The 14,525-nt window shown below is 44.4% G+C and overlaps 1 protein-coding gene and 1 non-coding gene across 6 annotated transcripts in view; both read right to left on the bottom strand.

Annotated features, from left to right (window-relative positions):
* Nucleotides 1-14,525, bottom strand: part of CAMKK2 (calcium/calmodulin dependent protein kinase kinase 2) — a 52,609-nt gene that overhangs the window by 25,584 nt on the left and 12,500 nt on the right. For all 5 annotated transcript variants that reach the window (XM_070769528.1, XM_070769531.1, XM_070769530.1 and 2 more), the window contains exons 2-6: nucleotides 8,589-9,103; nucleotides 4,569-4,616; nucleotides 3,844-3,897; nucleotides 3,081-3,132; nucleotides 749-882 (exon numbers count right to left, since the gene is read on the bottom strand). In XM_070769528.1, the coding sequence (XP_070625629.1) occupies nucleotides 749-882; nucleotides 3,081-3,132; nucleotides 3,844-3,897; nucleotides 4,569-4,616; nucleotides 8,589-9,038 (738 nt within the window). In that variant the 5' untranslated portion in view covers nucleotides 9,039-9,103. The remainder of the gene's footprint in view (nucleotides 1-748; nucleotides 883-3,080; nucleotides 3,133-3,843; nucleotides 3,898-4,568; nucleotides 4,617-8,588; nucleotides 9,104-14,525) is intronic.
* On the bottom strand, nucleotides 11,044-11,116 carry TRNAR-CCU (transfer RNA arginine (anticodon CCU)). Its single transcript has one exon. It is a non-coding gene; the product is annotated as a tRNA-Arg (tRNA).

Raw genomic sequence — 14,525 nt, 5'->3', positions numbered from 1 at the left:
CTATTTTAAATCCTAATGTGATAAATATAACCCCCATAAGCAAAAGGTTTTTACAATCTTCAATTATTTTTAAGAGCATGGGGTGGGAGGGAGGTTCAAGAGGGCAGGGACTTTATGTATATTCATGGTTGATTCACATTGTTGTATGGCAGAAGCCAATACAACATTGTAAAGCAATTCAGTTCGGTCGCTCAGTCATGTTCGACTCTTTGTGACCTCATTGACTAAAGCAACTATCTTCCAACTAAAAATAAATTTTTAAAAAAATGCTTCAAAAAAAGAGCATAAGAGGGTCTGGAGACCAAAAAGCATGAGAAATGCTGATATAGAACAGTTTTATAAGTAAAGTTTTATCAAAACATAGCCAGGCACATTTGTTTACAGGCAAATGGCTGCTTTTATGCTACAACTATACACATTTGTGTAGTAGAAAAAGAACCAGCTCCAGAAAAAAAAAAGAACCAGCTCCAAAAAGACAAACAGGTAAAGGGCAAGCCTCAGTACTCCTCTGAGCCTCAATTCCTTCATCTGTAAAATGGGAGTAATAAACAGTGTAAGCACGGGGCGAGGATTACATGCAATGACGGGGTGAAGGAGCCTGGAGAAGTAACCACCACTCAGCCCTGTAACAGTGCTGGATGTGACGTGGCTCTACCCCGGAACCAGTGGTGTTGCATTTTGGTAATCACAGAGCCAAGGCTGGATCATCCCCATTCCTCCTCCCTCCTCCGTGTCCCCCTCATCTCACCTCCACCAGCTTCACTACGTTGGGGTGGTCCAGCTTCTTGAGGATGGCAATTTCCTGGTACACCTGCTCAATTGGGCCCCTAGGCTGGATGCAGCCCCCAGGGGCTGGTCGGGTACCTCGGGGAGGGGGGCGACCTGGAGGAAACATGAACCATCCCAGAGTCAAGACAAAGAGACTCTCCTCTGCAGAGGGGGACTGTAAGCAGGACAATTTATGGGGGGTGGTGTCTCAGAAAGACTGGAGTGGCTGATGCCACCAGGGGCTTTAATCAGCCTTCTTTTCATCTGTCTTCTCTGATGCTGGAAACTAATGAGGCTGGAGACCCAGTCCCCTTGCCCAGCCTTCTGTTAATTCTCTTCTTCCTGCGCCATGCTCCGGGTCACAGTGAGCATCAAAAGTTCACTGAGGTACAAGGAAAAGAAGTCTGGGGTCTAGTGGAGCAATCTCAACATTCCCTCTCTGGGGCTCGGTATTCCCAGTCCATAAGAGGGACAAAAATATTATTCCTTGCCTCCACAACTCATGTGGAAATATAGGCGATAAAAAAAGTCAGGGATAGGAAAAGAAGTAAGAACTGATGAGAGGAAAAAAATGAACTTGCTTGGCCCAGTAGTGACTGACAGTCAGAAGGTCACAATGATGGAAAGGTCCACAGTGAAAACACTCACACTGCATATTACATGTAAGTGAAAAGTGAAAGTGAAAGTTGCTCAGTTGTCCAACTCATTGTGACCCCATGGACTATACAGTCCATGGAATTCTCCAGGCCAAAATACTAGAGTGGGTAACCCTTCTCTTTTTCAGGGGATCTTCCCAACCCAGGGATCGAACCCAGGTCTCCCACATTGCAGGTGGATCCTTTACCAGCTGAGCTACCAGGGAAGCCCTATTACATGTAAGTAAGGATCTAAATGTGACTAACAGAACGGAATGTAGATGTATCAGCCTTGGAAAGTAAAAGCTGAGGTGCAGGTATCAGAAGTGGGATGTGGACTGAGGAAAGGCAAGTTCAAAGGAAAGAAACCTGCTGCACCTGCTGGAACAAGAAGGAAAGTGACAATGGTAGTGACAAGGGAGCTGAACATCCTGGAATCACCTCATTGCCCAGCTGGGGAAAGGGATGAGAAAGGACTGGTTTAAGCTGTCCTAGAGGAAGTCAGAAGTAAATGTCAGAAATTAATAAATCAAGAAATAATGACATAAGGATATTGTCTGGCTCAGAGTTCAGGTAAGCAGGATCAGGGTGCTGGTAGTGACAGGGTGGGGTTGGGGGATTTACATTTATATATTTTCTCTTTTTGGCTCAAGCGGACATTTTGCTCAGCTCCACTGGCAGGGAGCTTATGCTGGAGCTGCCTCTGATATGCTCACCTACACCCGATCACATGCAGTAATTACCAGCTCCTGAAAGAGCTAAAAGTGGTGGGTGGGGTGCCTATAGAGAGACGGAGGAGTACAGCAAGAAATCTGTGACCTCCATTATACATCCTTCTATTCTTTTGCATGTTGTAGATATAACTGAAATACCTTATGGTAATTAAATTTTGTAAATTGAGCATTTTAAAATGTGTAATGCAATGCTTTTTAGTACATTCACAAGGTTCTGCAGCCATCACCACTAAGTCCTAAACATTTCCAACGGACCCCCTCAAAAAAAAAAAAAAAAAAACCCTTATCTATCATCAGTCATACCCAACTCCCTCTTAACCCCAGGTTCTAGGAATCACTAATTTGCTTTCTGTCTCTGGATTTACCTATTCTGGACATTTCATGTAAGTGGAATCATACAATATATGGCCTTTTGTGTCCGGCTTCTTTCATTTAGTATGTTTTCAAAGTTATCTGTGTTGAGGTATATATCAGAATTTCATCCCTTTTTATGGCTGAGTAATACTCCATTGGCTAGACAGACCACCTTTTGTTTACTCATTCATCCGCTGACAGACATTTAGGATTGCTTCTACATTTTGGCTATTTTGAATCATGCTGCTACGAGCCTTCATGTATGAGCTTGTGTGACTGTGTTTTCAGTTCTCTTGGGTACATATGCCCAAGAGTAGAATTGTTGGGTCATATGGTAATAGTGCATTTAACTTTCTGAGGAACCACCAGACTGTTTTCCTCTAACAGATTTTTTTGTTTTTACTTGATACCTATATTCCTTTCATAAATATTTTTACAAGAAAATGAATTTTTAAAAACCTCAGCCAGAAGCCCAGCACTATCTTTGAGGAATCCACCCAGGGCACACTCTGCAGGGGACACCATACAGTGAGTCTTCCCTGTCTTGCCCCAGCCTCTGCAACTAAAAAAAAAGGCCCGGCAAACTCACGTGGAAAGCCCGCCTGTCGGATCAGTTTCTTTTTGGACAGCACCTTCATTGCCTGTGGGAGAAAAGACCCCGCATCCTGATTAAAATGGAGAGGAGGATGGAGGGAGAGTTCCTTCCACTCCTGAGCCTGCCCAAGCTCTTGGCGCACCAGCAGCCTTGGGACCACGTAGTGAGCACCTTGCCATTGGAATGGGTCAACTCCACGGGTTATGTGGAGGCTGGATGTTCGGGGTCCCTCCAGCCTAGAATGTACTTCTAAGGTTCCAGATCGGCTCTCCCATCTGGGAGACCACAAGCCCTGGGACTGGCTACCACTAAATCAAGACATAAGTGAGCTGGCATGATGGGCAAGGGATATTTCACATGTGGAGAAACTGATGTTCAGCATTTAGGTCATTTGCCCAAGGACACACAACTGGCACATGGGAGAGTCAGGATATGAACCCATACTGGACCGATTCCAAAGCCCCAGAAACAAGGGCAATTTATCTTATGACCACTTAGTTCTTGGTGCTATGGAGGATGTAGAAAGGGCAGCCCAGAGAAAGGATATGAGATATTTGCTGAATTTATTCACTCAATCTTCCTGGGCCAATCGCTTCACCTCCCCACCTCCCCACTTCCTTCCTAATGCATAAAATAAACGTGACCTAAAAATAAAATGAGACAACAGCTAAGAAAACCTTCCAGGAAACCAAGTTCTGGATAGAAGGCCTTTTCTCTGGACAAGGAGGAGGGCAGGGAGGAGGATGTGGGTACTCACGTAGTAGGTATTGTCATTTTCATTGTAGGCCAACTTGACCACGCCATACGAGCCCTGGAGAAAGGGAGATGCCCGTGACACAGTATCCAGAAATTATGATCCACAAAATAAGGACCCTAATACAGAGGTGACAAAGTGGTAGCCTATTGGCAAAATCTGCCCTGTATTGTGTTGGATCTCCGGTTTTTAGAATGTTTGAATTAATGGCCAACATTTAAAACAGTTCAGATATAAAAACCCAGATTCTGATGTGGATATGGAGTCATAATCATTTCCATGTGTTAACAGTTTGCCACAGTCCTCACCACTCCCTATTGTATTATACCTAGCATGTTTTTTTCACATATATTACTCACTTGCTCTCTATTGACATTTGAGTTTTTGAATTTTGATACTGTCCATCGATACTGTCCATTTGATACTTTTGATACTGATGTAAAAGCAAAAACAGATATGAGAATACCTTAAGAAGGAAAAAAAAACTAACACCAGTGTTGGTGATACAGAATTACTCTGGAAGCTTTGTGAGCTTTTGTAGAAACACAGTCTGATGTAAAAACAAAACAAAATGAAGCAAAACAGATGGGCCATTAATAACAAAACCCTCCCCCTCCTAGCCTGTTCAAGGATTCCTCGCTCACTCCCAGCTCTAGTCGGGTAGAGCCACAGTATCCAAGACATCCTTGGTAGGTACGGAAAACCAGCCTGTCTCCTGGGATAGTTACCTTTCCAATCTCATCCTTCAGTGTGTACTGATTCAGCTGTACACAATCCTGGAAAGTAAGTAGAAATGCACAGAATATGAATTGTAAATTTGTAGCAAGATACATTTTTCACAAACAAACGCCTTAACCAGAATCCAAGTCAAGAAAGGGAACATTCCTAGCTCCCCAGAAGCAGCTCCCATATGCTGGCCCCTGTCCAGGGTGACCATTATCCTGACTTCTAGTACCACAGTTGTTTTTGTTTTGTCCATGCCACAAAGCACGTGGGCGCTTAGTTCCCCAACCAGGGACTGAACTTGTGCCCGATGGAAGTATGGAGTCTTAACCACTGAACCTCCAGAGAAGTCTCCACCAGCACAATTTTTTTACACTGTGAGACTGTAATCATATAGTATGTACTCTTTTAATACCCATTTTAAAGGTTCTTCCCACTTTTCAAACGTTCATTTTATTTACTTATTTTTTAAAAGTTAAGGTAAAATTAAACAATAATCCATGACTGCTATTCTGTAAAAAAAAAATGCAAAATGATACAAGAAGAGAACATCTGAATGGCCTTAGGGCGGAGAAAGGTTTCTTAACAGTTTCTGAAAGGGTCTCTTTTGTACAAGAAGTGCAAAATATAAAAGGAAACAAATGATAAATTGGATTTCAAGCAAAGTTAAGACTTTTGCTCTTTGAAACACTACTAAGAAAACAAAAGGCAAGCCACAGACTGAGAGAAACAAATTGCAATACATAGTCAAAGGACTGGTAATCAGAATATATAAAGAACTCCTATAACTCATCAGTTAAAAAAAAATTGGCTAAAGATTTGATATTTCTCTAATGAAGATACACAAATGATCAATAAGCACATGAAAAGATGCTCAGCATCATTACTCATTGGGGAAATGCAAATTAAAACCACATTCACCAAATTGGCTAAAGTGAAACAGACTAACCAAACCAAGTATTGTTAGAATGTAGGGCAAATGAAACTTTCAGAGGCTGCTGGTGGGAATTTAAAAAGTACAGCCTCTTTGGAAAACAGTTTGGCAAAACTTCTCAACAGGCATTTCCCATATGACCCAGTCACTCTACATCCAGGTTCTCACTCTAAAGAAAGAAAAGGAAAACCCATGTCTATGTAGAGACGGGTATACAAATGTTCACAACAGCTTTATTTGTAGTAATCAAAAGCTGGAAACCATCCAAATGCCCATCAACAGGTAAGTGGATAAGCCATGGTATATCCGTACAGTCCAATACTATTTAGCAATAAAAAGAAATGAACTACTGATATGTGCAAAAACATGGATAAATCACAAAAATCACTATACCGTGAAAGAAGCTAAGCAAAAAAAAAAGTACATACTAAATGATTCCACATATATAAAATTCCAGAATTTGAAAGCTAATCTATAGTGATCAAAAACAAGTCAGCAAGTACCTGGGAAAGGGGAAGTGGGGGAGGGATGCATTGCTGGATGTGCTGGAAAGGCCTGGGATCTTGATAGGGGTGATGGTTTTACAGATGTATACATACATCAGAACTGACCATACTGCACATCTGAAATATGTGCAGTTTATCTCACTTCAATTATACCTCAATAGAGTTAGGGGGAAATGTTAAGTGATATAGGAAACTGGGAAGAGAAGCATGATAGAAAGCAAACCATCAAGTGTTTCAGAGAACCCCAACTTTCCCTGGAACCCCCTCCCAAGCCCCAGTTCTATCCCTCTCCCCAAACCTTGATATCAGTTTGATGTATAAACTTCCAGGTCTTTTTCTGTGTACATGCACGCATACATGCACCTGCAGAAAATACAGAGCACTGTTTTGGGATGGGGTTAGGGGAGGCCTAAACAGTGTCACACTAAATCAGTTCTCAACTCCCTTTGACTGGAGGTAGTTCCACTCAGATCGGTATCTTTGACCTGGCCAGGTCAGGCCCACAGAGCTCTCCCCTCACTGCTGGGCTTTTTAGTTTGTTTCATGTTTCTCTCCAGTACTGTTTCATTCCCCCGAGTCCTGAAGGGATGTGACAAGCAGAGGTGGGGCCCTGCAGAACTGTCTTAGGGGGTCTCACTGCCTTCCAATCCAACCCCCACATACTGCTGAATTCATCTTCAAGAATCCACTCTGACCACATCAGCCCAGCTCTCTGCTGTTTCCAGGGTCAAGTCCTGACTTCATGGTCTAGCCTTCAGACCCTCGAAAGCTCTGACCTTGGCAGAGATGACTAGTTGCCCACCAAATACCAGTCTCTCCTTTCTTCCTTATAACTGGAACACTGGGTGGCAACAGTCCAGGCTGGAAAACTGCAATTTTCCAGCTTCTCTTACACCTAAGGTGGCCATGTCACTATGTTCTGGCTAATGTGAGACAGGTAGAAATTGCTGGGTAGAGTTTCCAGGAAAGAGGACTGACTCAGGAGGCACACAGCTTTTGCTTTCCTTCCCTGTTCATTCTTCTTGCCTGGAATGGAGCTGTGAAGGCTTGAGCCACAACAGCCATTTTGACATCATGAGGTTTTAAGGACCAAAGCAACAACAGAACCATCTCACCAATACCCAATGCCTAACCCTATGCATTTATTTTACATGATAAATAAGCCTTATTGTGTTAAAGCCACTGTTGTTGGGAGATTTGTTTCTCTAAGCTGATATAAACGGAAATTCTCCCTCCAGCCTTGTTGCCACAGTGTTCCCCTTTGGGGCCCCACACTCTCGCTAACTGAATCCCTAACCTATCCTGAATTCTATGGAAAAGAAATATGTTGGTGTACATAGCTGGTACTTAGCTGGAGTATGGTAATCATACTTTTAAAACTAAAATATTAGAGGAATGAGACTACCTCTGTCACCTAGGTGGCCTGTGGCTAGTTAATAAACTAGGAAATGAAACAAACAACAACAATTTTAAAATGGCTTTCTCCCTTGGGGGTCTTTGCTCATGCTGTGCTCACTCCCCTGCAGTGAACTCTCAGTGTGTACCCATCTCCAACTGAGAAAATTATACCTAGCCCTCAGAAGGTAGTTAAATATCAACTCCTTTAGAATGTCATTCTGGATTTCCAGCCTTCTCCCAGTCAAATTTATTCCTTCCTTCAACAAGGAATTTGAGCCACCATGCACCAGGCACTATGCCAGGTGCTAGGGACCCTGTGGTGGACAGGACTGTTCCTAACATCCCAGCTGGGGGCGGCAGGGGGACAGCAATAAACAACTTAACAGACACAGATAATCAGATGGTGACAAGTATTATGAAGGACAGTCAACAGGCCAGAGAGGGGCTGAAGGCTGCTTAGAAGGGGTGTCTGAGAGGCCTTTCCAAGGAGGTGACATCTGAGTTGAGATTTGGAAGCCAGATGGAGATGGCCTTGAAGAGATCTGCAGGAGGGAGGGGTTTCAAACAGAGGGCATAAGAAGGTAAAGGCCTAAGGGAGCGAATGAGCTTGGACATCTGAGGAAGACAAAGAAGTGGGTAAGGTTGGAGCCCTGAGTTGGCAGTACAAAGGTAGGAGGTGGGGTAGGGGTGGATCAGGCCCTGTGAACCAGCTGGGGATCTGAGTTTCAACCTACCTCCCAGAAGTTTATAGTAAAAATCATGGGAGAAGTACACTTACAGTGCTGAGGACTCTCACTGACCCGTCAGCCCCATTTCAGAGTCCCTGGCACAACTTCTACCTGCCATCGTGAGGGTCTCTTTGCTAGAGGCTCTCTCTGACCGGAAGATGCTCTGGGTCCAGGGACTGCCAGCAGCTGGTGTAAAAGGCCCAGCTCCCTCGCCCTCAGGTGGAATAAGTCTGGGGCTCATGTCCTACACTCTCCCACAGGGCTGCCCAGAGCGGGGGGGTCCCAGTTGTCCACAGTGATAACTGGCTCCATCATGTATGTTTTATTGACATCTCTCTGGATTTCCTAGGGTAGCCTTTCCAGTCAACTGGTTGCACCGGGATCCTTCCAGGGGACCCCAGCCCAAGGTAGAGACATTCTGGGTGCAGGGTAGGGCACCAGGGGCCGCCGCTCACGCACCTGCATCCCAGTGATGGAGACGTGGTGCGACTCCACCGTGGGCCGCCGGGGCAGCCGTGGCGAGGACTGCGGGGAGCCCACTGGCGAGTGGGGCAGCGCCGGATAGACGCAGCGCCCGTTGGCATCCAGCAGGGACCGCTCCTGCAGAGAGAGCTTGCGACCAGAGAGGTGGGGCCGGGCCTGAGACCCCGAGGCATCAAGGGTGATCTCTCCGCCATGGGCCTCCAGGGGCCGGTCCCGGGTCAGGCCGTGGTCCACAGCGCAGACCGGCTCGCACTCAGTGACCACGATGAACGACTCCATGCCCAGGCGAATGCTCAGGGAGGAGAGGCCCCTCAGAGCCTCACAGGGCTTCTGGCCTTCGCTGCTGCTGCTGCCGCCCCCGCCCCCCAGCTCATCCTGGGGGGCGGCCCGGTCGCTGCTGGGCTGGCTAGAGATGCATGATGACATGGTGCATGTGCGGACCTCGTGCAACACAGACGCGCCCAGGCACTCCCATCCGGCAGCAGCGCCACCTGCAGGGAGAGGAAGGGTCAGCTGCCCCGACCCTAGGCGGCAGGGCTATAGCCAAGAGGGGTCTCTCCTGCTGGCCCAGGCCCATACTTCATTCCTGCTTTGAGTTGACGTCCTTAAAAAAAAAAAAGCTTAATAAACTGTGATCATACATCTTTTGAGTCTATATACAAGAGCTTAGGGCACTTTTCCTCATTGTATCCTTTTTTTTTTTTAATGTATAGCTGATTTACACAGCAGTTACATTAGTTACTGCTGTACAGCAAAAGTGATTCGGTTATGTATTGTATACATTCTTTTATATTCTTTTCCATTATGACCCATCGTGCATGCTAAGTCGCTTTGGTTGTGTCTGACTCTTGGAGAACCCCATGGACTACAGCCCGCCAGGTTCCTCTGTCCAGAGAATTTTCCAAGCAAGAATACTGAAGTGGGTTGCCATAATCTCCTCCAGGGTATCTTCTTGGCCCAGGGATCAAACCTGTGTCTCCTGCATTGACATGCGGGTTCTTTACCACCTGGGAAGCCCTATGACGTATCACAGAACACTGAATCTAGTTCCCTGGACTATACAGTAGCCCCTGGTAGTTTCACATTTCCTTATTTTAAAAGCTCCTCCTCACACAAAACAAGAATCCCAAATTCAAACCTGTAGAAACCAAGTATGAGAAAACCCCCAAAATTGAGCACCCGCACCCCTACAGAGGTGGCACCTAGTTCTAGCTCAAGCCAATTGTTGTTAAGCAAGGACTGGAGCCTAGAATTGTCTGGTTACCTCCTCACCTCTCTCTCTCTTTTTTTTTTCCCAAGAGAAGATCTAAAGCCAGGATGTTAAATGAGATCTCTTTTTTTTGTTTAAGTCAGCAGTTATTTTAAATATTTTAAAATGCTGGGCAGGTGAAATGAAACACTTTTGCATGGTGACCTCTAGGCTGCATCATTTCACAAAAGCAATGATTCAGACAGCACTTTACAGTTTATAACATATCTTCCACACATCAGGATAATTTCACAGGCACTCTACATTGTTGGTTTGCCATTATAACCTCATTTTGTAAATGGGGAGACTGTGGCTCGAGAGAGGGAGAGGGATTTGTCCAGGTCTCCTAATGTGAAGACCATGCACACGGGAGTCCAGTCGCCTGGCCTGATCTCAGGCCAACAATTCTCAACTGAGGAGTAAGGGGTCAGAGGTCATACCAGAGGAAGAACGGGCGCTCAAAGAGTATGTGAGCCTGGGTGATTTGTGTTGTGTGAAGAGTCAGGCTCCACATACCTATGATCTAATGTTCCCCTAGTTCAGCCCCCAACTAGTACCTGCAAGATGAAAGGCAAACATGAGACTAAAAAAAAAAGAAGTTAACATCAAATAACTTGGTGGTTCCTCAAAAGATTAAACAGAGAATTACCATATGACCAAACAATTCTGTTCCTAGGTATATACCCAAATAGCTTTACTCACAACAGCCAAAAGGAAGAAAACCAACCCACACATCCACTGACAGATGAATGGATAAGCAAAATGTGGTCCGTCTACACAATGGAATATGACTAAAAAGGAACCGACACAGGCTACAACCCCCATGAACCTCAAAAACATGATGCTAAGGGAAAGGTGCCTGACACAAAAGATCACATGTGCATGATCCCATTTATATGAAGTTTTCAGAACAGGCAAATCCATACAGACAGGGAGCAGATTAGTGGTTGCCTAGGAGTGGAGAGGTGTTGGGGGAAATAGGGAGTGACTGCCAGTGGGTATGGGGTCTCCTTTGGGGGTGATGAAAATATTTTGGACCTAGACAGAGGTGATGGTTGCCCAACACTGTGAATGGACTAAATGCCATTGAACTGTACATTTTTTTAAACTATTTTTATTTTAATATTTATTTAATTATTTATGTGGCTGAAGCAGGTCTTTGTTGCAGCATGCGGGATCTAGTTCCCTGACCAGGGATCAAACCCGGGCCCCCTGCATTAGGAGAGCAGAGTCTTAGCCACTAGACCACCAGGGAAGTCCCTGAATTATACATTTTTTAAAAGTTAATTTTATGTTACATGAATTTAGGAAAAGAAAAAAAGAGATTGACACTCCCTCAGACTGTCAATTCCTTCTGTCTCTGGGACAGAATATTAACCTTTGGTTCGTATGTTTGACAAATTCTGCTGGACAAATGTCACAGGTACCACTGGAATTCAGGAAGTACATCCACAGATGGCAGCGCCACACTGATCACCCACATCACGAAGGTGCCAGGAAAACAGTGAGGACCGAGGAGAGATATTTTATGAATGAATATAATGATATCTCTTTAGGACACTGGGTGACAGTGGTGAGGGGTCGTGGAGAAGAAAGCACAGATGGGAGCAGAAAGCCAGTGCTTCCTGGAGGGCCTGGTTGAGGGCCAGAGAAATGCAACCTGCCCTCTTGGGTCAGTACTATGAGAGTTATTTATTTATTTATTTATTTTTGAGAGGTATTTATGGAATAATGTCTATGTATGCAATCTGGACCATGACTGGGCAGATGGGGGTCCCTTGTGGAGCAGGGAAAGACGACTGGGAAAGGCATTAAGGAAATAAAAACAGCATCCTAGCCCAGACATGGCATGATTTATGAACCCACAGAGTTCCATGTAAAGGAATGACAAAGTACCCAATCATGTGACAAGATGCTCAGCCTCAGTTACAATAAGAGAAGTGCAAATTCAAACTACAAGAAAAGCTTCCCTGGTGGTCCAGTGGTTAAGAGTCTGCCTTGCAATGCAGGGGACACTGGTTTGATCCCTGGTCCAGGAAGATTCCACATGCTGTGGGGCAACTAAGTCCATGCATCACAACTACTGAGCCTACGCTCCGGAGCCCACGAGCCACAACTACTGAAGCCTGTGTGCCCTAGAGCTCGTGCGCTGCAACAGGAGAAGCCACCAAAATGAGAAGCCTCAGCAACGCAACCAGAGAGTAGCCCCTGCTCACCACAACTAGAGAAGCTCACATGCAGCAACACAGACCCAGCACAGCCCCAGATAAATAAACTACAAGGAAATGGTTTGGGGGGTCATCAAAAAGTTAAATGTAGGATTATCATTTGACTCAGCAATTCCATATATATATATATATATATATATATACATACATACATACATACACACACACATATATATATACATACACCCCAAAAAACTGAAAGCAAGGATTCAAACAGAAACTTATACACCCATGTTCACGGCAGCATTATTCACAATAGCCAAAAGCTAGAAACATCTCAAGGGTCTATCAATGGAAGAATGGATAAACAGTATGTGGTTTGTTTAGACAATAAAATATCAGTCAGCTATAAAAAGGAATAACATTCTGACATGTGCTATAATATGGATGAGCCTTGGAAACATGCTAAGTGAAACAAACCAAACATTTAAAAAGCCAAATACTGTATGACTTCACTTAGATAACAGGCAAATTCAGAGAGACAGGACGTTTAGAATAGAGGTTACCAGAGGGTAGGGGAGAGAGAAACAGGGAGTCATTGCTTAAGAGGCACAGAGTTTCTGTTTGGGGTGAAGAAAAAGTTCAGGAAATGGATTAGCAGCGATGGCTGCACAACATTCTGAATGTAAACAGGGCCACTGAATTGCACACCTGAAAGCGGTTAAAATGGTAAATTTTATATATATATTTTACCAAAATTAAGAAAATAACAATAAAGCTACAAAAAAATACCTTTTTTCCAACTATCAGATTGGCAAAGACAAAAAATATAGTAACAGCACTATTTTCATGGGGAGGATGATCAATCCTAGAGGCAATCAACCCTGAATATTCATTGGAAGGACATAAAACTGAAGCTCCAATACTTTGGCCATCTGATGTGAAGAACTGACTCTTTGGAAAAAAACCCTGATGCTGGAAAAGACTGAAGGCAAAAGGAGAAAGCAGCAGCAGAGGATGAGATGGCTGGATGGCATCACTGACTCAACGGACATGAGTTTGAGCAAGCTCTGGGAGATGGTAAAGGATGGGGAAACCTGGCGTGCTGCAATCCATGGGGTCACAAAGAGTCAGGCATGACTGAGAGATTGAAAACAACAAATGACTTAGTAGCATCCTTATGAAGGAAAATTCACCACTATCTAATAAAATTCCAAATGCACATACCTTTGACTCAGCAATTCTGTACCTGAGTATTTAGCCTATAGGCAATCTCACACATAAAAAATGATATATGTACAAGATTATGTTGGTAGTGTGGTTTGAAATGACTATCCATGGTGGACTGAGTAAATAAAATGAGGTAATGTAGCCCAGGAAAAAATCATGCATTTATTTTAAAAGAGGTGACTCTGTACATCCTAACATGAGTTAGCTCCAAAACATGCTGTTCCATGGGAAAAAACCAAGGCACTAGCATGCTGCTGTTGGCACAGGGAGAAGGACTGTACATCCGTACATAATCGAGTATGCACAGCATATTTCTGAAAAGATACACAAGAAAATGATAACAGTGGCCTCAAGAGAAGATAACCAGTTTGCAGAAGTCGGGGTTGGGGGCAGGGTGGGAGGGACTAAATTTTCACTATATTTACATTTACTCCTATAAAAGTAAGTATGCAAATAGTAACTATTCAGAAATGAATTTTTAAAAGAAAGTTAACTGTAACCATAAGAGGAATTAGGATGATTAAGCCTGACTGCAGGAGCAGTTGGAGGAGGGAAGAGTTGACCCTGTCTCCTAACCCTCTGTCCCACTCTGGCTGCATCTGAGAAAAAAATCATTAAATGGTTCCCCTGTCTTGGCTTTCTCTTCAGTGAAAGAACACAACCTGAGTTCAATGTTCTCCATAGTCCCAGTCACTGTTACTTTACATATCCTTTTTATCATCCTTATTTCCCAGAAATGGAAAAGCAGAGCCCCTGAAGTTTGACTGCCTGGGGTTGCAGCCTCGGTTTTCTTATCTATAAAATGGGCACTCAGCCAAGTCATGAAGATTAACTGAGCTAAGAACTCAATATTCATGTTTGGTGCATGCTTAAAGTGCTCAAAAACCTCCTCTTCCAACAAAAACCTACTGAATGCCCACGACCTGCCAGGCTGTGTTCCAGAATGTTCTTCCTCCTGTGTGTGTTCTGCAGCCTTGGCATCAAGGGCCTACATCTCCTCCAAAAGCCCGTCCTCCTTCCCAGGGCCACTTCTGACAGGGCTGCGGAGTTCCTGAAAAGAAAACTAGTCTGGCAGCACCTGATAAAGTTAATGGAGAATTTTTTTTTTCTTGCCAACAGGAAAACAATTGCTTATCGATCGCCACTCCAGGCCAAGAACACCAAGCCATCCACTCCCGGCAAAGCTGTTTTTAATCAGTCTCCATGACAAGCTAGTGTCTGGCCTGTGCCTTGGCTCTTGAGGCCTGGAGGAGAAAGGAGAGGGAA

Source organism: Bos indicus, chromosome 17, assembly GCF_029378745.1.
Source record: "Bos indicus isolate NIAB-ARS_2022 breed Sahiwal x Tharparkar chromosome 17, NIAB-ARS_B.indTharparkar_mat_pri_1.0, whole genome shotgun sequence".
Taxonomy (NCBI): Eukaryota; Metazoa; Chordata; class Mammalia; order Artiodactyla; family Bovidae; genus Bos; species Bos indicus.
The sequence above is the reverse complement of the archived record's forward strand: the minus strand, read 5'-3'. Positions and strand labels throughout refer to the sequence as shown.